The 26,941-nt window shown below is 37.1% G+C and overlaps 1 protein-coding gene across 6 annotated transcripts in view; it reads right to left on the bottom strand.

The window, feature by feature from the left end:
• The window catches only part of POLI (DNA polymerase iota), a 52,837-nt gene that overhangs the window by 12,049 nt on the left and 13,847 nt on the right, over window positions 1-26,941 (bottom strand). For 3 of the 6 annotated variants that reach the window (XM_024350801.2, XM_024350803.2, XM_024350802.2), the window contains exons 7-8: window positions 26,184-26,275; window positions 22,789-22,919 (exon numbers count right to left, since the gene is read on the bottom strand). In XM_024350801.2, coding sequence (XP_024206569.1) covers window positions 22,789-22,919; window positions 26,184-26,275 — 223 coding nt within the window. 6 annotated transcript variants of the gene reach the window in all.

Here is a 26,941-nt window from a genome sequence, read left to right as displayed (position 1 = left end):
CAGTGTGATGCAGAAGACGGGTGATTTCCGCATTTCCAGCTGAGGTAACTGGTTCACCTCACTGGGACTGGTTGGACAGTGGGTGCAGCCCACGGATGCCGAGCCGAAACAGGGTGGGGCATCACCTCACCTGGGAAGCACAAGGGGCCGGGGAATTTCCCTTTCCTAGCCAAGGGAAGCCCTGACAGACTGTACCTGGAAAAACGGGACACTCCCACTCAAATATTGCAGTTTTCCAATAGTCTTAGCAAACGGCACACCAGGAGATTATATCCCAGGCAAGGCTCAGCAGGTCCCATGCCCATGGAGCCTTGCTCACTGCTAGTGCAGCAGTCCGAGATGGAACTGCGAGGTGGCTTGGCAAGCCTCGCTGGGGGAGGGGCATCCGCCATTGCTGAGGCTTGACTACGTAAACAAAGTAACCTGGAAGCTCGAACTGGGTGGAGCCCACCACAGCTCAATGAGGCCTGACTGCCTCTGTAGACTCCATCTCTGAGGGCAGGGCATAGCTGAACAAAAGGCAGCAGAAACTTCTGCAGACTTAAACGTCCCTGTCTGACAGCTCTGAAGACATGGGACATCTCCCAGCACAGTGTTTGAGCTCTGAGAATGTACTGACTGCCTCTTCCCTGACACCCATGTAGCCTAACTTGGAGACACCTCCCAGTAGGGGCCAACTGACACCTCATACAGCCGGGTGCCCCTCTGAGACAAAGCTTCCAGAGGAAGGATCAGGCAGCAATATTTGCTTTTCTGCAGCCTCCGCTGGTGATACCCAGGAAAACGGGGTCTGGAGTGGACCCCCAGCAAACTCCAACAGACCTGCAGCTGAGGGATCTGACTGTTAGAAGGAAAACTAACAAACAGAAAGGAATAGCATCAACATCAACAAAAAAGACATCCACACCAAAACCCCATCTGTAGGTCACGATTATCAAAGACCAAAGGTAGATAAAACCACAAAGATGGGGAGAAACCAGAGCAGAAAAGCCGAAAATTCTAAAATCCAGAGCACCCTTTCTCCTCCAAAGGATCACAGCTCCTCGCCAGCAATGGAACAAAGCTGGAGGGAGAATGACTTTGACGAGTTGACAGAAGTAGGCTTCAGAAAGTTGGTAATAACAAATTTCTAGGAGCTAAAGGAGGATGTTCAAACCCATTGCAAGGAAGCTAAAAACCTTGAAAAAAGATTAGACGAATGGCTAACTAGAATAAACAGTGTAGAGAAGACCTTAAATTACCTGAAGGAGATGAAAACCATGGCACAAGAACTACGTGATGCATGCACAAGCTTCAGTAGCCGATTCGATCAACTGGAAGAAAGGGTATCAGTGATTGAAGATCAAATGAATGAAATGAAGTGAAAAGTATAGAGAAAAAAGAGTTAAAAGCAATAAACAAAGCCCCCAAGAAATATGGGACTATGTGAAAAGACCAAATCTACATTTGATTGGTGTACTTGAAAGTGACGGGGAGAATGAAACCTAGCTGGAAAACACTCTTCAGGATATTATCCAGGAGAACTTCTACAACCTAGCAAGGCAGACCAACATTCAAATTCAGGAAATACAGAGAACACCACAAAGATACTCCTCGAGAAGAGCTACCCCAAGACACATAATTGTCAGATTCACCAAAGTTGAAATGAAGGAAAAAATGTTAAGGGCAGCCAGAGAGAAAGCTCGGGTTACCCACAAAGGGAAGCCCATCAGACTAACAGTGGATCTCTCGGCAGAAATTGTACAAGCCAGAAGAGAGTGGGGGCCAATATTCAACATTCTTAAAGAAAAGAATTTCCAACCCACAATTTCATATCCAGTCAAAGTAAGCTTCATAAGTGAAGGAGAAATAAAATCCTTTACAGACAAGCAAATGCTGAGAGATGTTGTCACCACCAGGCCTGCCTTACAAGAGCTCCTGAAGGAAGCACTAAACATGGAAAGGAACAACCGGTACCAGCCACTGCAAAAACATGCCAAATTGTAAAGACCATCGAGGCTAGGAAGAAACTGCATCAACTAACGGGCAAAATAACCAGCTAACAGCATAATAACAGGATCAAATTCACACATAACAATATTAACCTTAAATGGAAATGGCTAAATGCCCCAATTAAAAGACATAGACTGGCAAATTGGATAAAGAGTCAAGACCCATCGGTGTGCTGTATTGACGAGACCCATCTCACGTGCAGAGACACACATAAGCTCAAAATAAAGGGATGGAGGAAAATCTACCAAGTAAATGGTAAGCAAAAAAAAAAAACAGGGGTTGCAATCCTAGCCTCTGATAAAACAGACTTTAAACCAACAAAGATCAAAAGAGACAAGGCCATTATATAATGGTAAAGGGATCAATTCAACAGAAGAGCTAACTATCCTAAATATATATGCACCCAATACAGGAGCACCCAGATTCATAAAGCAAGTCCTTAGTGATCTACAAAGAGACTTAGACTCCCACACAATAATAATGGGAGACTTTAACACCCCACTGTCAATATTAGACAGATCAACGAGACAGAAGGTTAACAAGGATATCCAGGACTTGAACTCAGCTCTGCACCAAGCAGACCTAATAAACATCTACAGAACTCTCCACCCCAAATCAACAGAATATACATTCTTCTCAGCACCACATCGCACTTATTCCAAAACTGACCACATAGTTGGAGGTAAAGCACTCCTCAGCAAACGTAAAAGAACAGAAGTCACAACAAACTGTCTCTCAGACCACAGTGCAATCAAATTAGAACTCAGGATTAAGAAACTCACTCAAAACCGCACAACTACCAGGAAACTGAACAACTTGCTCCTGAATGACTACTAGGTACATAGCGAAATGAAGTCAGAAATAAAGATGTTCTTTGAAACAAAGACACAATGTACCAGAATCTCTGGGACACATTTAAAGCAGTGTGTCTATAGAGGGAAATTTATATCACTAAATGCCCACAAGAGAAAGCAGGAAAGATCTAAAATTGACACCCTAACATCACAATTAAAAGAACTAGAGAAGCAAGAGCAAACAAATTCAAAAGCTAGCAGAGGGCAAGAAATAACTAAGATGAGAGCAGAACTGAAAAAGATAGAGACACAAAAAACCCTTCAAAAAATCAATGAATCCAGGAATTGGTTTTTTGAAAAGATCAATTTTGTTGATCTTTTCTTGCTAGCTAGACTGCTAGCAAGACTAATAAAGAAGAAAAGAGAGAAGAATCAAATAGATGCAATAAAAAATGATAAAGGGGATATCACCACCAATCCCATAGAAATACAAACTACCATCAGAGAACACTATAAACACCTCTACACAAATAAACTAGAAAATCTAGAAGAAATGGATAAATTCCTGGACACATACATCCTCCCAAGACTAAATCAGGAAGAAGTTGAATTGCTGAATAGACCAATAACAGGCTCTGAAATTGAGGCAACAATTAATAGCCTACCAACCAAAAAAAGTCCAGGAACAGATGAATTCACAGCTGAATTCTACCAGAGGTACAAAGAGGAGCTGGTACCATTCCTTCAGAAACTATTCCAAATAACAGAAAAAGAGAGAATCCTCCCTAACTCATTTTAGGGGGCCAGCATCATCCTGATACCAAAGGCTAGCAGAGACACACACAAAAAAGAGAATTTTAGACCAATATCCCTGATGAACATTGATGCAAAAACCCTCAATAAAATACTGGCAAACCAAATCCAGCAGCACATCAAAAAGCTTATCCACCACAATCAAGTGGGCTTCATCCCTGGGATGCAAGGCTGGTTCAACATACGTAAATCAATAAACATAATCCATCACATAAACAGAACCAATGACAAAAACCACATGATTATCTCAATAGATGCAGAAAAGGCCTTTGACAAAATTCAACAGCCTTTATGCAAAAAACTCTCAATAAACTAGATATTGATGGCACGTATCTCAAAATAATAAGAGCTATTTAGGACAGACCCACAGCCAATATCATACTGAATGGGCAAAAACTGGAAACATTCCCTTTGAAAACTGGCACAAGACAGGGATGCCCTCTCTCACCACTCCTATTCAACATAGTGTTGGAAGTTCTGGCCAGGGCAATCAGGCAAGAGAAAGAAATAAAGGGGGCTGGGTGCGGTGGCTCACGCCTGTAATTCCAGCACTTTGGGAGGCTGAGGCGGGCGGATCATGAGGTCAGGAGATCGAAACCATCCCGAGTAACACGGTGAAACCCCGTATCTACTAAAAATACAAAAAATTAGCCAGGCGTAGTGGCAGGCGCCTGTAGTCCCAGCTACTCAGGAGGCTGAGGCAGGAGAATGGCGTGAACCCAGGAGGCAGAGTTTGCAGTGAGCGGAGATAGCACCACTGCACTCCAGCCTGGGTGACAGAGCGAGACTGTTTCAAAAAAGAAATTAAAAAAAAAAAGAAATACAGGGTATTCAATTAGGAAAAGAGGAAGTCAAATTGTCCCTGTTTGCAGATGACATGATTGTATATTTAGAAAACTCCATTGTCTCAGCCCAAAATCTCCTTAAGCTGATAAGCAACTTTAGCAAAGTCTCAGGACATAAAATCAATGTGCAAAAATCACAAGCATTCATATACACCAATAACAGACAAACAGAGAGTCAAATCATGAGTGAACTCCCATTCACAATTGCTACAAAGAGAATAAAATACCTAGGAATCCAACTTACAAGGGATGTGAAGGACCTCTTCAAGGAGAACTACAAACCACTGCTCAATGAAATAAAACAGGACACAAACAAAAGGAAGAACATTCCATGCTCATGGATAGGAAGAATCAATATCGTGAAAATGGCCATACTGCCCAAGGTAAGTTATAGATTCAATGCCATCCCCATCAAGCTAGCAATGACTTTCTTCACAGAATTGGAAAAAAACACTTTAAAGTTCATATGGAACCAAAAAAGAGCCCACACAGCCAAGACAATCCTAAGCAAAAAGAACAAAGCTGGAGGCATCATGCTACCTGACTTCAAACTACACTACAAGGCTACAGTAACCAAAACAGCATGGTACTGGTACAAAAACAGAGATACAGAACAATGGAACAGAACAGAGCCCTCAGAAATAACACCACACATCTACAACCATCTGATCTTTGACAAACCTGACAAAAACGAGAAATGGGGAAAGGATTCCCTATTTAATAAATGGTGCTGGGAAAACTGGCTAGCCATATGTAGAAAGCTGAAAATGGATCCCTTCCTTACACCTTATACAAAAATTAATTCAAGATGGATTAAAGACTTACATGTTAGACCTAAAACCGTAAAAACCCTAGTAGAAAACCTAGGCAATATCATTCAGGACATAGGCATGGGCAAGGACTTCATGTCTAAAACACCAAAAGCAATGGCAACAAAAGCCAAAATTGACAAATGGGATCGAATTAAACTAAAGAGCTTCTGCACAGCAAAAGAAACTATCAGCAGAGTGAACAGGCAACCTACAGAATGGGAGAAAATTTTCACAACCTACTCATCTGACAAAGGGCTAATATCCAGAATCTACAAAGAAGTTAAACAAATTTACAAGAAAAAAGCAAACAACCCCATCAAAAAGTGGGCAAAGGATATGAACAGACACTTTTCAAAAGAAGACATTTATGCAGTCAACAGACATATGAAAAAATGCTCATCATCACTGGTCATCAGAGAAATGCAAATCAAAACCACAATGAGATACCATCTCACACCAGTTAGAATGGCGATCATTAAAAAGTCAGGAAACAACAGATGCTGGAGAGGATGTGGAGAAATAGGAACACTTTTACACTGTTGGTGGGAGTGTAAATTAGTTCAACCATTGTGGATGACAGTGTGGTGATTCCTCAAGGATCTAGAACTAGAAATACCATTTGACCCAGCAATCCCATTACTGGGTATATATCCAAAGGATTATAAATCATGCTACTATAAAGACACATGCACATGTATGTTTATTGTGTCACTACTCACAATAGCAAAAACTTGGAACCAACCCAAATGTCCATCAATGATAGACTGGATTAAGAAAATGTGTCACATATATACCATGGAATACTATGCAGCCATAAAAAGGATGAGTTCATGTCCTTTGTAGGGACATGGATGAAGCTGGAAACCATCATTCTCAGCAAACTATCGCAAGGACAGAAAACCAAAACCACATGTTGTCACTCATAGGTGGGAACTGAACAATGAGAACACTTGGACACAGGGCAGGGAACATCACACACCAGGGCCATTGTGGGGTGAGGGGATGGGGGAGGGATAGCATTAGGAGGAATACCTAATGTAAATGACTAGTTAATGGGTGCAGCAAAGCAACACGGCACATGTATACACATGTAACAAACCTGCATGTTGTGCACATGTACACTAGAACTTAAAAGTATAATTAAAAAAAAGAAAAATGAACTGGGAGAGAGGTGGAAGTATCGTCTGAGAATGCATGCCTGCAGTCTGCCAAGATTTGAGGTTTAATTTGCAAGATAAGAAATTAACAAAATAGTCCAAGTGCCAGCAGAAGCAAGTGCAAATATTTCCTGGAGTGACACATCCTCATCCAGACCTTGCAGGAGTTCCACAAATAAAGGCTAGCAAACATGAACACACACTCCAAAATCACAGAGCACATGAGGAAAAATGCCAGCATGTGAGTTGTCAGCAGAAATAATAAACAAGACAAAGAATTATAGTCCCCCACCAAATAATTCAAATATTTGTATTACCTCATATAGAATAAAAATGACTTTGTTGAAAATAGTAATTAAAATAAAACATGACAGTTTTAACACAGACAGTGTAAGAAAAAGTGCAAGCAGATTTTTAAAAGAATAGAGTTTTCTATCATTCTGTCATTCTAGGAATAATGCAGAACAATCTAGGTAGTTTAGGCAGAAAGGGGTGAATTTATTACAGCTAATTAGGTACTTAGGGCATTGTTGGAAAAGTGGGAGGGGCAGATTCTAGGCTCTTGGGGATGCCTCCAAGTATACTATGTCGGTGTCCTATCATGAGAGCTTCTACCTTTAAGTCTACATTGGAACCATTAAATGCAAGACTATATATCACAGCTGTAATTCAAATAGCAATACATCATTACTTTTGCTTTCACAAATACTGGACATCCACAAGCTGATAACCCACAGGGTTAATTCCACATCAATGATGTGATGCTAATGGGACTTGGTAAGGAGAAGTGGGTGAAAACTAATTGAGAAACATTTGCAACAACATGGATGGAACTGGAGGTTGTTATGTTAAGTGAAATTAGCCAGGCACAGAAAGACAAACTTTCCATGTTCTCACTTATTTGTGGGAGCTAAAAATTAAAACAATTGAACTTGTGAAGATAGAGTAGAAGGATGGTTACCAGAGGCTGGGAGAGGTAGTGGAGGTGGGTTGGGAGAAGTGGGGATAGTTAATGGGTACAAAAAATAATTAGAGAGAATAAGACCTAGTATTTGATAGCACAACAGGGTGATTATAGTTAATAATAATTTAATTGTATATTTTTAAACGACTAAAAGATTATAAGTTGACTGTTTGTAAACACAAAAGATAAATGCTTGAGGGGATGGATACCCCACTTACCATGATGTGATTATTATGCATTGCATGCCTGTATCAAAGTATCTCATGTACCCCTATAAATATACATACCTACTATGTACCAACAAAAATTAAAGACTAAAAACATTGAGAAATTATCTCCTCAAATCCAACAAAAGGTTGGAGTTTTTTTTTCTAGAGAATTGTAAAAGAGTAAAACTCTTTTTTTACTCTCCTCTAGAGGACAGTAAAACAAATGGTCTCTGAACTAGAGAATGTTTGGTTTAGTTGAGAATCTAGGAAGTATACTAAGAACAGGAAGATTAAATGAGTACACATATTGAATGCTGAGATTTCTAGTCCCTTTCCCCACATTGTTCCTATAACACAGCCAGCCAGCCAGACAGACATTCATAATCTAAGTAAGATATTTTAATCATCATATTTGATAAACATAACCAGCCCCAAAGGAAAGATCTAATGATAGATCATCAGGAGTTCCCCCAACAATGGCCTAGCCAGATCATCCTGTATGTAACTCAAAGTTGACAATTCCTACCCAAGCTATCAGAGCTTCCAGTCATATTTTTAGTCCCACATTCTTAAACAAATAAAAGCAACTTCAAGAGAGACTATACAGTATAAGGAAATCTTTGGAAGTTTTACCACATCTTTAGAGATGAGAAGATACTGTATCTGAGAAAAAATGAACAAGAACAGGATGCTATGGAAATAAACATTTAGAGAATAAGGAAGAACTTTTTTAAAAAGTAAAATAAAAACAAAATAGCAGAAATGAAAAGTCAGCAAATGACGTGAGCCCTACAATTGCCTTAGCTTACTGCCTGAAGTTTCCAGGGTGCAGCCCTGGAGGAGAGAAGCCAGAGAGAGCCCAGCAGTCTCTGTGAATTAAGGACCTGGGAGTCTGGAGGCACGAACAGCTAGAGTTCAGAATTCAGATAGCTGCAGAAATCTGCAGAAAATACCCCTTAAGTCCTCAGTTGAGTATTGATTATTATATGCATATGAACTCTGAGAAAGAAAGCACCTGAAAGAAGCAGAAGGAGCATCACAATGTAAAATCCAATGTATGGTTTCTCCTGAATGTACATTGTTTTTGCACCATTATGAAGTTGAAAATTTTTAAGTTGAACTATTGTAAGTCAGAGAACATCTGTATTCTGTGTGCACTTTAACAAAATGTTTTGCTGTTGTGTGGACTTTTGTATAAATGTCAATTGTTCAGGTCTTCTGTATCCTTACTGATTTTTTTTTTGTATGTTCATTTTAGCAATTATTGAGAAAAAAGTATTCAAATCTTTGTGTGTGTGTGTGTGATGGGAGTTTCACACTGTTGCCTGGGCTGGAGTGCAATGGCACAATCTCAGCTCACTGCAACCTCCATCTCCCGGGTTCAAGTGATTCTCCTGCGTCAGCCTCCCGAGTAGCTAAGATTACAGGTGCCCGCCACCACGCCCAGCTACTTTTTGGTATTTTTAGTAGAGACGGGGTTTCAGTATGTTGGCCAGGCTGGTCTCGAACTCCTGACCTTGTGATCTGCCCACCCTGGCCTCCCAAAGTGTTGGGATTACAGGTGTGAGCCACCGTACCCAGCCTCAAATCTCTTAACTACAATTGTGGATATTTTTCCCCCTTGCAGTTTTATCAGCTTTTGCTTTATGTATTTTGAGGATGCATTAACATTTAGGACTATTGCATTCTCCTGATGAATTGACCCGTTTATCATTTTGAAATGATTTTCTGATTAAATTCCTTTGCTCTAACAAGCAGTTTTCCTGTTGAAAGCTATTACATCTTTCTTTTGATTAATGTTAGACTCGTGTCTTTTATCCAATTTTTACTTTTAACATATTTGTCTTTATTTTTTAAAACATTTTATATACACAGCAGACAGTTGGGTCCTACTTTTTCATGCAATCTGATAATCTCTGCCCTTTAATTGAGGTTTTCAGATCATTTATATTTAACATGATTTTGATATGGCTTAAATGTACCAACCTACTATTTGTTTTCTATTTTCCCCATGTGTCCTATTCCTCTTTTCTCTCCTTTTAAGCTTTTTTTGGGGATTGAATTTTGTGGCTTTTTATTAAAGTTATTCTATTTCTTATCTTCTTTACTGGCTTATTAATTAAAACTTATTTTGCTATTTCAGTGGTTATTTTAGGATTTATATTATACATCTCTAACTTAACACAGTCTGTCTTCAAGCTGTAACCCACCACTTCATGTTTAGTTTAAGGGCCTTACAATAATATACTACCATTTCTATACTTAAAATTATATGCTTCCCCTCCTGGCCTTTGTACTGTTACATTTTACTCCCACATATATTGTAATCCTACAATATATTTTTAATAATTTTTATTTTTGTTTTATATAGCCAACTTTTAAAAAGACACTTAGAAATAAGAAACAAAAAAGGCTTTTAAATATACTCACATTTCTGGTGCTCCTCATTTCTGTGTGTAGATCTGTATTTCCATCTGGTGTGCTCTTCCTGCCTGTTGGACTTCCTCTAATTTTATGGGTAATGTAGGTCTACTGGGCATGAGTTCTTTCATATGTATGCCTTATGTTCTTATTTTACTTTTTTTTTTAAGATATTTCTACTGGGTTTGGAATTCTAAGTTAACAGACTTTTCCCCCACTTCATTTGAGGATGTCAGACCACTGTCTTCCAGCTTCCAATATTTTCAAAATTGTTGGCTTTGCTTGTTTTTCTGCAATAGTATGTCTTTTTGAAGGGATGGTGTTTATCACTGGTTTTAAGAGCTCTGATTAGGATACTCCTTGGTATAGTTTTCTTCACGTTTATTGTACCTGGGATTTGCCAAGCTCTTTGGACCTGTGGGTTTATAGTTATCCTCAAATTTGGAAAAATTTATCCATTGTTTCTTCACATATTTTTTACATCTCCCACTCTCTTCTCTTCTTTGGGGACTTGAATAAGACATGTATTAGCCTGCCTGAAGTTGTCTCATAGCTCACAGATGCTGTGTTTATTATTTTTTTCTGTTTCCTTCTGAATAATTTATTGCTCTGACTTCTAGTGCACTAATTTTTTCTCCAGTAGTATCTGCTGTTAATTCCATTCGGTGACTGATATGCAGTATGATACTTACAAGAGATATTCAACATTTTATTATAAAACAGGCTTTTTTGTTTTGTTTTGTTTTGTTTGAGATGGAGTCTTGCTCTGTCACTCAGGCCGGAGTGCAATGGTGGGATCTTGGTTCACTGCAACCTCCACCTCCCAGGTTCAAGCGAGTCTCCTGTCTCAGCCTCCCGAGTAGGTGGGACTACAGGCGTGCACCACCACGCCCAGTCAACTTTTTGTATTTTGGTAGAGACAGGGTTTCACCATGTTGCCCAGGTTGGTCTCGAACTCCTGAGCTTAGGCAATCCACCAGCCTTGGCCTCCCAAAGTACTAGGATTACAAGCATGAGCCACCACTCCCGACCCAGGCTCTGTCAACAGGCTTTGTGTTACACGACTTTGCCCAACTGTAGGCCAATGTGAGTTGCTCTGAGCATGTCTGAGGTAGGCCTGGCTAAGCTATGATGTTTCATAGATGTATTAAATGTATTTCACTCATGATATTTTCAATTTACAATGGGCTTATCTGAGCATAACCACATTGTCAGTCAAGTCATATCTATATTTACTAAAGTAGATCACTTTTGGGGCCATAATACATCTCAAAACTTATTTTAAAAGATTCTGTAGTAGGGCCGGGGGTGGTGACTCACACCTGTATCTCAGCACTTTGGGAGGCTGAGGCGGGCAGATCATGAGGTCAGGAGTTCAAGATCAGCCTGACCAACATGGTGAAATGCCATCTCTACTAAAAATACAAAAATTAGCTGGGCGTGGTGGTAGGTGCCTGTAATCCCAGCTACTCGAGGCTGAGGCAGGAGAATCACTTGAACCCAGGAGATGGAGGTTGCAGTGAGTCAAGATCACACCTTTGCACTCCAACCTGGGCGACAGAGCGAGACCCCATCTCAAAAAAAAAAAAAAAGATTCTGTAGTATAATTGGTCTGGTCTTCGTTCAGGGTTCCTGGACACCAAGCTCCTAAAACCCATGGAATTTCCTAAACAACAGAAGTGCCTTCATTATTCATGATAAGCCCTGACAGTGTATGCTAATGATGTGACCCACAGTGGGCCCTAGACAGCTAATGCTAACAAGATGATTTAGGATGGAGGTAGCTCACGTCAAAAAAACAACCATGATTAGGGTGTTGAGACTTTGAGCCAACCTGATGTCCAGACAGAGGAGGGAAACTGGAGATTAAGTTCAATCACACAGTAAAGGTTTTAATAAATCATGCCTACGTAATGAAACCCCAAAGAAAACTCTGGACTTCTTGATTACTTGATATGTTTTATTTCTTGACTTGGACAGTTACATACTTGTTACAATTACTCATTAACATGTTGATTTATGTTTATGTACCTTTCTATATACAGATTTTAAAATAGAAGTTTTTTTAATATTGAAAACAATCCAGATTTGATGGAAGACACAAATCTGCAGATTCATAATGAACCTAAATCCATGATAAATCTATAGCTAGACATATAATAAAAACTGCGTATCTCCAAAGTAAAAGATATTATTTTAGAACAGCTCAAGAGATGTCAGTTCTAAATCTACAGCTCTAAGGACATAATTTCAGAAGGTATAAAGAATTCTACCTAGAAGGAACATCTGACACACAAGAAAAAAGGTAAGCCCCCACCATGTCCCATCAAAAAAGATAAACATTGACTATATAAAATACTAATAATATCCAATTTGGAGATTTAATAAAGAACTTGTGGAATTTAATTAGAATTAATGTTATTTCAATACCTTTGTGTTGTTTGGAAAGAGGGTAGCATTTTTAGATGTTTAAGGATAATCAAAAGGACTTGTAACATTCACATTCCAAATCAGTAAAGGGAAAATATACGTTTAAATAGAAAACCCAACTGATCCCCAAAGATAGGAGGAGAGATAAAGGTGGGAAAGAAGCACAACATAGAAAAAGAAATATATTTAAAAATAAGATGGCAAAAAATAAATCCAAATAAATTTGTACTTTGGCACTACAGTGGAGTAGATACTTTTTAGAGTTCTCCTAGTACAAAACACTAGATCTTGGAGAAAAGAGACCTCTTAATTCATTGCTGGTTTGTACCATATAAGGGAAATCTCCAGGCCTACACTCAAGACAGAAACCCCCTCTACACTATACACTCTCAAGAAAGAAACAGAAAAAATAAAAATAAAAATACCCTCTACATTCAAGACAGAAACAGGAAAAAAAAAAAAACTCGAGCTGAAACAAAAGCAAGAAAGCAGCAGAAAGCATCAAGCAAGAAGCAAGCTTGAAAGATGGGGTTTATCCCTGGAGGCAGATAGCTAACAGCATCTGCCTGTTAGTTTGGAATTGACCTGCAGAGACAAAACCTTAGGCTAGTAGTAAGGGTCAGGGAGCTTAAACTTAAGACAAGGCATTCAATCAGGATCCACAAAGGTGAATAGAGTATGCCAAGGAGTTTGTACCACCTCACCCAGAGAAGCAACGAACTCAAATCATACTGAAGGAAAACATACACAATTTAGGCCCTCTGTCTTCTCGCAGATTAACACATACTCAAGGAAATAAGTCACAATGATATGCAATAATAACCTTAAATGTAGACTTATAAAGACTTAAAATATTGAAATTATCAAAAATATCATATATTTGACTCTTAAAAATTAGAAAGACTTACAAGGGACTGTAATGAGTAAACAGGAAGTTAAAAAGAATCAAATGAAAAATATATTTATTGAAATTAAAACCATCATTGTTTTAAATAGCAGGTGAGATGCTACTGAAAAATGAACTAGTAAACAGAAAGATAGAGCTGATGAAATTACCCAAAATGCAGTAAAGAGAAACAAGAGGATGAAAAATATGAGAAATTAAGAGACATGAAGGATACAGTAAGAAAGTCTATCATTTGTATACAGTCCTAGAATAGAGAAGAAATATTTGAAGAGCTAGTGGTTGAGAATTTTACAGAACATGAATTAAAAGATACAGGAAGAAGCCAGTATATACTAAGAATAAAAATAAATTCACACTTCCAAATAATACAGTAAACCTGCAAAACACCAAAGAAAAAAGAGATAATCTTAAAAACAGAGAAAAAAGATCCCATAAAAAAGTTGATTCTGAGGCCCAAAGATGTTGAGACTAACTTAAAACCACAAAATAAGTAGCATAACTGTGACATAGCCCGTACATTCTCAATCTATGAAATGTATTTTTAACTGTTTTGCTTTCTCTTTTTAAGCTGGCCAAAACCATTTACTTTGTTTTCTTAGCCATTTTTTCTTAAGCCCCTTCTAGCTGTCCAAGGTCCTGAAATCATTACAAGGATTATAAAATGTTTTAATGAATTATTTACAAAAAGTTATATACCCTTTTCATAAGTTTAATTACCTTACTGGAATACTCATGTAAAAAAATACTATGTTCCTTGATTCAGAGTACTAAATATTTGCATGGTGAACAATTTCTGATGTTCCTGCTCCAAGTTACTGTTCCTGATAACCTCAAACTACCTATTTACAATCCTTCGTGTTAGCATATTTTCAAATTCCAAGGAATCCAAAACTAAGTTAAAATTTCAGACCTGGGGCCAGGAGCAATGGCTCACACCTGTAATCCCAGCACTTTGGGAGGCCAAGGTGGAGGATCACCTGAGACCAGGAGTTCGAGACCAGCCTGGCCAATATGGTGAAATGTCGTCTCTACTAATAATACAAAAATTTGCTGGGTGTGGTAGGGCATGCGTGTAATCCCAGCTACTCAGGAGGCTGAGGCAGGAGAATTGCTTGAACCTGGGAGGCGGAGGTTGCAGTGAGCTGGGATTGCGCCACTGTACTCCACCCTGGGCGACACAGTGAGACTCTGTCTCCAAAAAAAAAAAAAAGAAAGAGAAGAAAATTTCAGACCTAGAAGAAAGTATTTTTAAGCTACTCTTTGGTTCATATTTGTGTACTGTATTTTTAAAGTCTCTTCTTTAGATTATATGTGCAAAAATTATAAATTTGAGACCAGGATACTCCCATACTGGTGCTGAGGGATACTTTAGTATATTCTATAAACATCCTCTATGTCTTGCAAATTATATAATACATTCTCAATCTTATATCCAATTTTTAGTTTAGCAGGCAAAAGAGGAAGGCAATAACAATGGGAGAAAGAGGACATCCACCAATTTAGTAATGGTCTATATTTGTGGTTGTTATGACAACCTAATATCATCTCCAAATGTAGGGAAGATACAAAAACATCTCAGTGCTTTTAGGCCCTTCAAACTAGCTAGAAAGAAATGGACTTCTTCCATTATCCAGTATGCTTATAGGCCCATCACCTTGCATTTCTGGTGTCCATCTTTCCCTTAATTTACTTGCACGGAGAGTTCCTTCTACCACTGTTCTCTACAACATATATCCTCCTCTCACTTTAACTCCCCACCCTGGCCCTAGCCAAACCATTCATTCATTCAATGTTTATTGAAAGGCCTTTGTGTGCTGTGTATTGTGGTAGATTCTTGGTGTATGAAGAAGCATTAATTGAATATAAATTGCTTTGGTATTTTAAAAGTCAACATACTAAATGTAATGTAGTACTTTAGTCAAAACTATCTATATTTTTTATAGGTTAGTTGGCAGTAGGATTTGCTATTCAGCCTAAGAGGCTGAATTTGAGATATTCCACATTTCACAGGAAAAAAAAAAAAAAAAATGTGTCCTTTACCATATCATTGCAACGATTTGGCTATTTTTTATATATAAACATATACATCTCCCCACCAATTCATGAAAAAAATTCTATGTTGACCATGATATTCTTTTTATTGAAAAGTAATATAAAATGGCTTTAGACATAAAAGATAGTATTTTACATTATTTCTTCTGTTATATTTTTACGCTTTGTGCCAGAATTTACTTCTTACAACTATTCTTGCTTTATCTGGAACAGTTTACTCCATTATTGAACATCTATTAGTGTTTAATATAGAAGAGCTTAATAAACCGCTAATCCGAAAATAATGGTATTCCCTTGCTTTTCAGACCTTTTTGCTGAATATGCTTATTTATGTCCAATGTGGAAATCTGATCCTGTTCTCTTCCACTCTGCCAGTAGTTCCTTTTGTACTGCTTCTGGTAGTTCATAAAAAACTTGAGGATCAATGTCAGAAGGGAAAGTAATTTTCTCATCAACAGAATCTGGCTCTCTATTTTCTGTAAGTCCTTCATGAGAGTCTGTTGCTACTGTTTGCTTATGGCTATCTGTAGTGTGGTTTTTGGAGAAAAGTTGCTCACTCAGCAAGTTTGGAAATGAATGAAAAGCAGACACAGCAGGGTTTGAATTTGTAAAGTGGAATCCTTGAGGTTCTTTAGGTCCTTGACTCATTCGTTCATCTTTTAATCTATTATCTAAATAATATGAATAATCCTTTTGGCTAGACATGTAAGAAGAACTACTGCTATTAAAGCCTGATGTTCCCGGTTCACAAGGAGATACAGAGGATACCTGTTTGCTACTGGATAAATGATCTCTAGGATTTATGGGAATATCTTGCATTTGTTTTTTAGAAAAGAAAGATAATACTCCTCTAGAGGCATGTAATGGACAACTCACACTTCCTTTTCCTTGAAATTTTTCCCTAGATTTTCCAGAAAGGATTTCTTCTTGAATATCTACTGGAAGCTGCTTGAAGACTTCTTGGTCAACACCTTCAGGAAGTGAACAAAGTGGGAATTCATTAATGTCTTTTTCTTTAGAAAAATTTGTGGTATCTAGTGGAGACTCCCTAGTTCTTGTACTTTCAATTCTTCCACTTGGTAGGAAATCCCGGTTTGTTTCTTTGTCTTTGGGAAAATCTTCCATATGACTGTCTTTCATTTTCTAGAACACAAGAATAACAGACTAATTTAGATATCTGATATCTTTTAAATATCGCTGCTGCTGCTGTGTGCCTGTAGCTATTATCTGACATGTTTCTAACCTACTCAACAAATACAACTCTTTGTGGCCAGTTCCAAACAACTAGAGATCTACTACCACAATTAGTCACACTATTTTGTGAATCTCTACCCACTATTCCAGAAAGAGGTTTCCTTCCTAGATAGCACTGAGACAGAGGTAAATATGCATTTGGAGACCTGGGAAGATTGTAACAATCATGCAACCAAACTTTCAATTCTATAAATAAAAGAATGGCGGCCTAGAAAAGCAAGTTCACCTAAGGGTATTTTTCAAAAAAACATACACACATAGCATCAAGGGCTAGTTTTCCAAAAATTACTATTCTAAAGGGTAACTTTTAACAAAAAGAAAAAAAAAAGCCTATAACAAAACCCAACATCATCAAGATATAGTACTAGTTTATACTTATATAAAATAAAAATTAAAAGACACTTTCAACTCTAACTTGCATAATTTTTCTATATAGTTTTTCATTTAAATGTCTCCTTTAGTTTCAAGCACCATAAAAATATAAACATAGTCAAATATAACTCCGTAAACATCAATACAATATGAACTCCAAAGAAGTAAAAGTAGTAGAAAAGATTCAGGCCCTTGTATTTATTGACTACCTACTGTGTGACAAATACATACAAGGTACTTTCACTTATATTTACTTTTCTAATGCCACTATAAATGAGCACTTTTAATTCCAATTTCACAGATTAATTAAAATGTAAAAAAATACTTTTTTAAATTTAATAAATGGAATAAGAAGGGTCACAGAAAAAAGTAATTTGAAGAGAGCATTAATTCACTATTTCCATACACTATCCTGTTCTCACTTTAAACTTAAATGAAAATGAAAAGGTTACTAAAATTATACTGACTAAACAAACAAAAAAGTATTTTAAATTGAGTTAATTATAGGCATGAACAATTTCGTAAAAAATAATTATTTTTAAGGCAACCCACATTTACTAAATAGTGGTTTGTCTATTAATAAAAGGGTTTTGTTTTAGTCGTCTGAAAATGTGACTGGCCTCTGCCTTTCTATTGCCACACTGTTAACTTTACAACTATAAAATCAGTAGTCAAATCTATCAATATTGCTATCAAAATTCAATACTATTTCAAAATGAAGAAAATGTAAATACTTTAACAAAAGAATCATGGGAAAGGTACTAGTAGCTCATGTGTCAGCTAAAAGACAAAAAGATGTGATTTCTAATATCTGAAAATATTTTAATGCTTATGAGCTAATCCATCATATTTTTATATACTATAAAATGTGCTAACAATTCCAAAATAGAGAACCTCCATAATGGTTCTCTCTTTTATCCAGTGATGCTTATGTTTTCTTCTTAGATCACAGCATATTTAAGGCCAGAAACCATAAGATAGGTATTATAAACAAGTTAATCACCTAAACAATATCACCCAAAAGAATCTCTAAATTATATCAAAAAGACAAGCACTTAGATTTGAAATGTAACCACACAAATCCCTAAGAGTATACTTAGAAAACTCAACAAAAAAGAGTGTACTTACAAAACTGTGCTTGCCAGAGCGTGAAGTTGTTGATAATGATGGCGTTAAATAATAATCAATAAGCCCTTTCTTAGCAGTATTTAGTGCTTTAAGGTTGCAGAAGCACACACTTAGAAGGGTAAGGTGAAATGGCATCTTCACATTCACCATATTTCGAAAAAGTTTCATAAGTATATCAACCATTGGGGTCATCACATCATAATTTCCTAAATAAAATGTTTAAGAATAAACATTATAATTAATATTAAGAGCATAATATATTTTATATTGCTGAGATTAAGAAATTAAAATCCTAAATAAGTATCACTGGGCATCTTGACATTATATACCAAATTAAGACATTTCAACATTAATACTAAATGGTTAAAAATTTTCAAAAGATTTGAAATATGGGATTTCTGGTTATACTACACTGATATGGTCAGAAAATCCTCTCTCAAAAAGCTACTATAAAACTGAACAACATTGTCAAAAACAATCATTTTGGTGGAAATCTGGAAATGAACCAAAGGCAAACAAAGTGAGAAGTACTGATTTATGAACAGCTGCTATATGTTAGCTAAGAAAGTAGGAGATAGCAGCTTCATTGTCTGGGACTGTTCGAATGTCCCTTTACATAGCTCAGCTGGTACAGGGTGAAGGCTGCAAAAGCCAGCAGTTTCACTTCCAGAGGGGACAGACCTGATTTGAGGCAGCAGGCAAAAGCCCACACTCAGCAGTGTTGCCAGTAAAATGAGCAAATTTGATAGGAAACGAATGGGAAGATCCCACAGCTCTGCTAGTCTGAAACTTCAGTCGTGGTTCGGGTGAAGGACAGATCAGTGGACCAGCCAGAAATGTCACCAGGAGATTTGGAAATGAGAGAACCAAAGAGGGACTACATAGGCTCCCCTTACAACCCTAGTTGACTAGGAGGCTACATGCAAATAAACGGAAGGCCACAGAGGGCCCAAGCTCTCCATACACTCCTTACTGAAAGGGCTACATGCACATCATGGGGAGATAAAGAGGGCCTAGCAGAAATTAAAATTCAAGAAAAACTTGAAAATGGCCTAATTTTTTTTCTTATATACTTTAAGTTCTGGGGTTCACGTGCACAATGTGCAGATTTGTTACATAGGTATACATGTACCGTGTTAGTTTGCTACACCTATCAACTCTTCATTTACATTAGGTATTTCTCCTAATGCTATCCCTCCCTCAGCCCTCCATCCAGATAGGCCCCGGTGTGTGATGTTCTCCTCCCTGTGTCCATGTGTCCTCATTGTTCAACTCCCACTTATGAGTGAGAACATGTGGTGTTTGGTTTTCTATCCTTGTGATAGTTTGCTGAGAATGATGGTTTCCAGCTTCATCCATGTCCTTGCAAAGGACATGAACTCATCCTTTTTTATGGCTGCATAGTATTCCATGATGTATATGTGACACATTTTCTTTATCCAGTCTATTACTGATGGACATTTGGGTTGGTTCCAAGTCTTTGCTATTGTGAATAGTGCCACAATAAACATATGCGTGCATGTGTCTTTATAGTAGCATGATTTATAATCCTTTGGGTATATACCCAGTAATGGGATCACTGGGTCAAATGGTATTTCTAGTTCTAGATCCTTGAGGAATCACCACACTGTCATCCACAATGGTTGAACTAATTTACACTCCCACCAACAGTGTAAAAAGTGTTCCTATTTCTCCACATCCTCTCCAGCATCTGTTGTTTCCTGACTTTTTAATGATCGCCATTCTAACTGGCATGAGCTGGTATCTCATTGTGGTTTTGATTTGTATTTCTCTAATGACCAGCGATGATGAGCATTTTTTCATATGTCTGTTGGCAGCATAAATGTCTTCTTTTGAAAAGTGTCTGTTCATATCCTTTGCCCACTTTTTGATGGGGTTGTTTGCTTTTTTCTTGTAAATTTGTTTAACTTCTTTGTAGATTCTGGATATTAGCCCTTTGTCAGATGGGTAGATTGCAAAAATTTTCTCCCATTCTGTAGGTTGCCTGTTCACTCTGCTGATAGTTTCTTTTACTGTGCAGAAGCTCTTTAGTTTAATTAGGTCCCATCTGTCAATTTTGGCTTTTGTTGCCGTTGCTTTTGGTGTTTTAGTCATAAGGTCTTTGACCATGCTTATGTACTAAATGCTATTGCCTAGGTTTTCTTCTAGGGTTTTTATGATTTCAGGTCTAACATTTAAGTCTTTAATCCATCTTGAGTTAACTTTTGTATAAGATATAAGGAAGGGATCCAGTTTCAACTTTCTACATATGGCTAGCCAGTTTTCCTAGCACCATTTATTATATAGGGAATCCTTTCCCCATTGCTTGTTTCTGTCAGGTCTGTCAAAGATCAGATGGTTGTAGATGTGTGGTGTTATTTCTGAGGGCTCTGTTCTGTTCCATTGGTCTATATATCTGTTTTGGTACCAGTACCATGCTGTTTTGGTTACTGTAGCCTTGTAGTATAGTTTGAAGTCAGGTAGCATGATGCCTCCAGCTTTGTTCTTTTTATTTAGGATTGTCTTGGCTATATGGGCTCATTTTTGGTTCCATATGCAATTTAAAGTATTTTTTCCAATTCTGTGAAGAAAGTTAGTGGTAGCTTGATGGGGATGGCATTGAACCTATAAATTACTTTGGGCAGTATGGGAAAATGGCCTAAATTTTTTAAGCCCTCTCCAACCCATACACTTATCCACGGGCAGAGGTAGACGGCTTCCAGACTCTAGTGTTTGAGCAAAACCTTTGCCAATCACTGGCTAACCATGAAACTATACAGACATGGGCAACTTCCCAGAAGCCAGTATTAAAATAAAAATTTGAATGGAAAAAAAACAAAAAAAAAACACTGAGCAGAGAAATCTGTGGCTACACAGCACAGGGGAGGTAAATTCTGCAGATTACGTTCAGACAAGTTACCTAAAAAAAAGTACAGGAAAGAAAAAAGAAAAAACCCTACAAGAAAAAATTTTAAATCCAGAGTTGCTACAATACATTATCTATGAGGTTCAGTTTTCAATAAAATAGTTCAAAACATGCAAAGAAACAGGAAAGTGTGATACATATTTGGGGGGAAAAGCAGTTAACATAAATTGACTTTGAGGTGGACTTAGCAAAGACTTCAAATTCATTATTATAGATATGTCCAAAGAATTAAAAACAACCATGTTTAAAGAATTAAAGTAAAATATAATGACTACAAAAAAAGGAGAATCTTGATAAAGAAACAAAACCAAACATACAAACAAAACACAAACAGAAATTCTAGAGTTAAAAAGTACAGTAACCAAAACCAACAAATCACTACAGGGGCAACAGCAGTTATGAGATGACAGATGAATCAGAGAACTTACAGGCAGCTCAATACAAATTATCCACTTTGTAAGAAAAAACGGGAAAAAAAAGACTGCAGAAAAATAAACAGAGCAGCAGAGACCACCACAGGGTGGAATCAGTGTTAAGATAAACATATAGACCAATGAAACAAGAAAGTCAGGAAATAAACTCTTATATTTATGGTCAATTAATTTTTGACAAAGATGCCATGGTAATTCAGTGGGTGAAGAATAGTCTTCAAAAAATAATGCAGGAACAACTGGATACCCACATGCAAAGCAAAGAATGAAGACCCTTACCGTATACCATACATAAAAAATTAACTCAAAATGGACCTAAACATAAAGCTTAAAAACTATAAAACTTCTAACAGAAAACAGAAAAAAATATCTGTGACCTTTGAGTTAGGCAAAGAATTTTTACATATAACACCAAAAACACTATCCATAAAAGAAAAACCACACTACTATATACCGCTAGAACAACTATAATCAAAGAGACTGATAATACAAATATTGGCAAAAATATGAAAAACTAGAACCTTCAAATATTGTTGATAAAAATGTAAATTAATACACAAACTTTGGAAAAAAGTTGGCAGCTTCTTAAACAGTTCATGTTACCACATGATCCAGCAATTCCACTCTTTGAAATCTACCCAAGATAAATGAAAACATATGCATATGCCCATCCAATGACTTGCATTTAAATGTTCTTCAAAATGGAAACAATCTAAATGCCCATAAATAAGTTATCTCATGCTATATAGTTATCACAGTTTTGTTCTCTTTGAACTTGGAAAACATTCTTAGATGACTCTTTACTTAATTATCTATTTAAAAACAAGGCCAGGTGCAGTAGCTCATGCCCATAATCCCAGCACTTTCGGAGGCTGAGGCAGAAGGATTGCTTGAGCTCAGGAGTTTGAGACCCTGTCTATCCTAAATATCAAAAAAGTTAGCCAGGTCTGGTGGCATGCACCTACTGTCCCAGCTACTCAGGAGGCTGGGGCAGAAGAATTGTTTGAGCCTGGGAGACAAAGGCTGCAGTGAGCTATCACAGCACCACTGCACTTCAGCCTTGGTGCAGAGCAAGACCCTGTCTCAAAAAATAAATTAATTAATTAATTAAATAAACAAACAACAAAGTTTTCCAGTGAAAATTCCTGATAGAATAAAAGCATTTAATTGCTTGCTAATTCCCTGTGAAGACCCTCCATTTTTGGAGCATATTTCTCGTTCAAAGTTGGCTTATTTAAGAGTTCAACCTGCTAATGAAACTGTTGGAAAACTAGTCCATACCTGTCCCTAACTTCTGAATTACATGTGAAGGAATAGGGCACTGACGACTCTCACGACCATAGTGCTTCTCAGAGGAATACCGACGGATTATTAATCTCACTGTATGAGGCTTCCTTCCATCTTGGCATACTCTAAAAATAAAGAGAAAGTGGAAATAAGGAATTAGAAAAGTATTACCTTTTTAAATTATGTAAGATCTCATTTATCTAAAGGTGCCAGATTTTGTTAAATATAACAATTATACATATAGCAGATAACAAAATAGTAAGCAGTAAAGGTCCCTGAGTATCCAAATAATCATCACAAAGTCTATGCACTAAAACTCTGAATGTTTAGATGTCAAGCTCTCAGGCCTCACTCAGAATTGAGTGCTGTCAGAAATAGAAGAGATATAAGATACAATCATAACAAGCTGTTTTATAATACAAAACCAAAACAAAACTAAAAGCAACCAATTTTTTTTTTTTTTTTTGAGATGAAGTCTCGCTCTGTTGCCCAGGCTGGAATGTGGTGGCACAATCTCAGCTCACTGCAACCTTCACCTCCCAGGTTCAAGCAGTTCTCGTGCCTCAGCCTCCTAAGTAGCTGGGACTACAGGCATGTGTGACCACACCTGGCTAATTTTTGCATTTTTAGTAGAGAGGTGGTTTTGCCATGTTGGCCAGGCTGGTCTCGAACTCCTGACCTCAGGTGATCCCCCCACCTCAGCCTCCCAAAATGCTGGGATTACAGACATAAGCCACCACACCTAACCAAAAGGCAACAAATTAAAATCAGCAGGAAATTTAAGAAACTGAATCATTCACTGACAAAAGCAAATAAGTGAAAAATAACAAAAGAACTTTTTTCAAACTTTTTCCTTACAAAACGAGATTACCAAAAAAAAGATTTTTTTTTACAAAATGACATTACTTTTGTTAAAGAGCAATCACTATTACCATTATATGATAGCTTATTAGGGCAATATCTTAAAAGATCATATACTATATTTAGTATATAATTAATATACAATATGAGTACATGCATTTTTAAGAAGAGTTTCATGCAGATGTCTTGGTTTTGGTGTTGAAACAAAGGTTTTAATGATATGACAAATTCACTTAAGAAGTACTGGAAAAAATGTCATTAAAGGATAACATTTCCCTTTTTATACACATGGCAATGCATATAAAACCAAATCTCAAACATAAAATGCAAGTATTGCACATTGTTAAACACACTCAACTTGAAGATTCTGATCTGAAAAAAATAGTTCTGGGCCAGGCACGGTGCCTCGTACCTGTAATCCCAACACTTTGGGAAGTTGAGGTGGGAGGATCACTTGAGCCCAGGAGTTCAAGACCAGCCTGGGCAACATAGCGAGACCTCATCTACAAAAATTTAAAAATTAGCTAGGCTTGATGGCAGGTGCATTCCCAGCTATTCTGGCGGTTGAGGTGGGAGGATTGCTTGAGCCCAGGAGGCTGAGGCTACAGTGAGCCCTAACTGCACTACTGCCATCCAGCCTGGGTGACAGAGCAAGACCCTATCGTAAAAACATAAAAAATTAAATAGTTCTGTAGTAAATAATTTTTTTCTATCTCTTATTGCTTTGTGACAAAACTTCTCGATGGCTGCTTAACTAGGATAAAATACCTCAAATGGTTACTAGTTTAAATATCTTCCAGTTAAACGTGTTATATTAATTATGCAATTCAGAGTATGATATGCTAATTAAGACACATTAGAAAAAGGCTGTATCATAAGCAATCTTAAACTAGTGCCTAGAGGATGGATTAAAAATAATATGGTTTTACATTTCTTACATACCTATAGTATTAATCATAACATACTCTAGAGAAAACAAAATTATACACAAATACACACACACACACACACACACACACACACACTCCTGTAATTTTTTTTTTGCAAGTCACTTAGATGGTGTTATAATTCAGTCACTGAAATAAGGGCCCGTGGTGTGGGAGAAAAGGAGCCAGCAAGCAGAGATACAGATAAATGGTTAATTTCACAGGTTTTGTATTTCACAGGTTTAGAGCACCTGGTCTCACTTCTGGGTTGACTCTTCAAATAAGAGAACCTGTAAAACTTATACTTCTTGTGGTTTTTCTATGTGAAGAACTGTCTCCAAAGGTTAGGCATTTCAGAGTAGTCTTCTATTTAGCTGAAGCAAATGACCCAGTTTCACTAGCATACTCGCAGGCCCAGCCTGAGTCATATCACTGGAGCCCAGTCATACAGCCAGCCCCAGCTGCATGCAGCCAACAATGAGCTGCATGGCTCTGCTCAAGACATTTGAGTGCCACATTGCACACGACAGCAAAGTTGGAGGAAATTTCACTTCTTCAGTTTTCTCAGACTTAGAACCAACCAAAAACCATTTTCTCTAAATACAGTTAGTCCTCCTAGAATCATTAGAGAAGCACACCTACTCTAAACTGTTAGAGCCCTGAAACCACAATTTGAGAAATTTCTAACAAGAAGAGGAGAAACAAAGAAATGGGACGAAAACAGATAATACTCATCTGTGGAATATGGAATATTGAGAAATACATGTATAATGACAAGGAGCACCACAAAATTAAATTTCCTTTTCAGTTTATCTTGTACTACTCATATATTTATAACCCCAGTTGATACTCTTTACATACAGATCAGAAACCCTACACACACCTGCAGTCACTCACCCTACTCACACATAGCGCCAGCTAGCCATTCTTTCCTTCAACTCCATTTTATTTTACAGTCTGAGGCAAAAGAGATACAAGGGTTCTTCTGCTTCTTCCATCACTGTTACTTTAATAATTTCCTATCCTCAACAATCACAAATTTATATAGTTGTTCCTGTATCAGGAGTTTTAGAATTATGACAGTATTATTCCTCTTTGCATTTTTTTCTTCTTAATGAAATGCAAGTAACTATTAGCAGAGGCACAGATAAATGGTTAATTTCACAGGTTTTGTATTTCGCATGTATTTGTATTTAGCATGGTACTAACTTACTGAAATGCAACTATTAGGTTGAGGGCAAAGGCTTTGCAATTGCCACAGGGAAAAATTAAAACTTCTTCTTCTCACCTGAAGACCAGAATAAGTCTAGAAATGTTAGAAATATCCATAAAACCCCTTTAGGTAACTATCTGCAGCTTTAGATCCATAGTATAACCACAGTGTTAACAGAATTAAGACCAACGAATTCAATTTAGGTAAGACCCCCTATTACCATCTTTACAATAGTTTATAAAGCAGAGAAATCCCATGATAAATTATTTTTACATTGTTTAGTCTCCAGATAATCTGTCAGTTCCAAGATGGAACATCAAATATTCTTTCCACATACCGTATATAGAATGAATACATAGGATGACTTGGCAAAATGGATTGAAAATCACCTGTTTAGAAGACTAGCAAGTAGTTCTTCAATCTTATTTTTAGCTTCAACTTCAGATGAACATTTTTTAAATGAATCTTCTTCACTAAAGGACTATCAAAGAAGCATAAATAAGGATTAGCACAAACTCAAATAACTATATCTAATTATTATCAGTGTAGAGTCAAATAAATATTCAATACATTCTTCACTAACGTACCTCTTGTCCTTAGTTTGAGCCATTTAGTTCACTTTTATATTAACTGTTTTTTATCTGCAAGCTATTGTACTCACTAGAAAGTTAATATAAAATATTACTGTATTAACAGTTAATATAAAACAGTTAATATAAAATAATTCAAAGTTACGAAAACTCTAAAGCTCTAGTACCAACTCCAAGCTTTATTGTATGATTATGGCAAGAGTTCTTAATCACCTAGGACTTGAATCTAAGTTTATCCTTGGACAAGTTATTTAACCTTTCTAAAGTACGGTATCCTCATCTTGAGAGAGAGCGAATGGAAGGAAGGAAAGAAGAGAGGTAAGAAGGAATGGACAAACAACAGTACTACCTACCTTGATGCTTTGTTGTGAAGATTAAATGGACTAACGTATTTAAAGCACTCAGTAAAGTGCTTGTCCCATAGCAAAAAAATCAGTCAATGTTAACTGGGTGATTATACCTTTCCCATTTGCTAAATCACTGGACTACTCTGAAAACAAGATTTTTAACCGATTAAAATATTTTGCCTCATATATGCATTATAGGCTATTAAAATT

The sequence above is a fragment of the Pan troglodytes genome, chromosome 17 (assembly GCF_028858775.2).
Source record: "Pan troglodytes isolate AG18354 chromosome 17, NHGRI_mPanTro3-v2.0_pri, whole genome shotgun sequence".
Taxonomy (NCBI): Eukaryota; Metazoa; Chordata; class Mammalia; order Primates; family Hominidae; genus Pan; species Pan troglodytes.
Note: the sequence above shows the minus strand (reverse complement) of the source record. Positions and strands in the feature narration are given on the sequence as shown.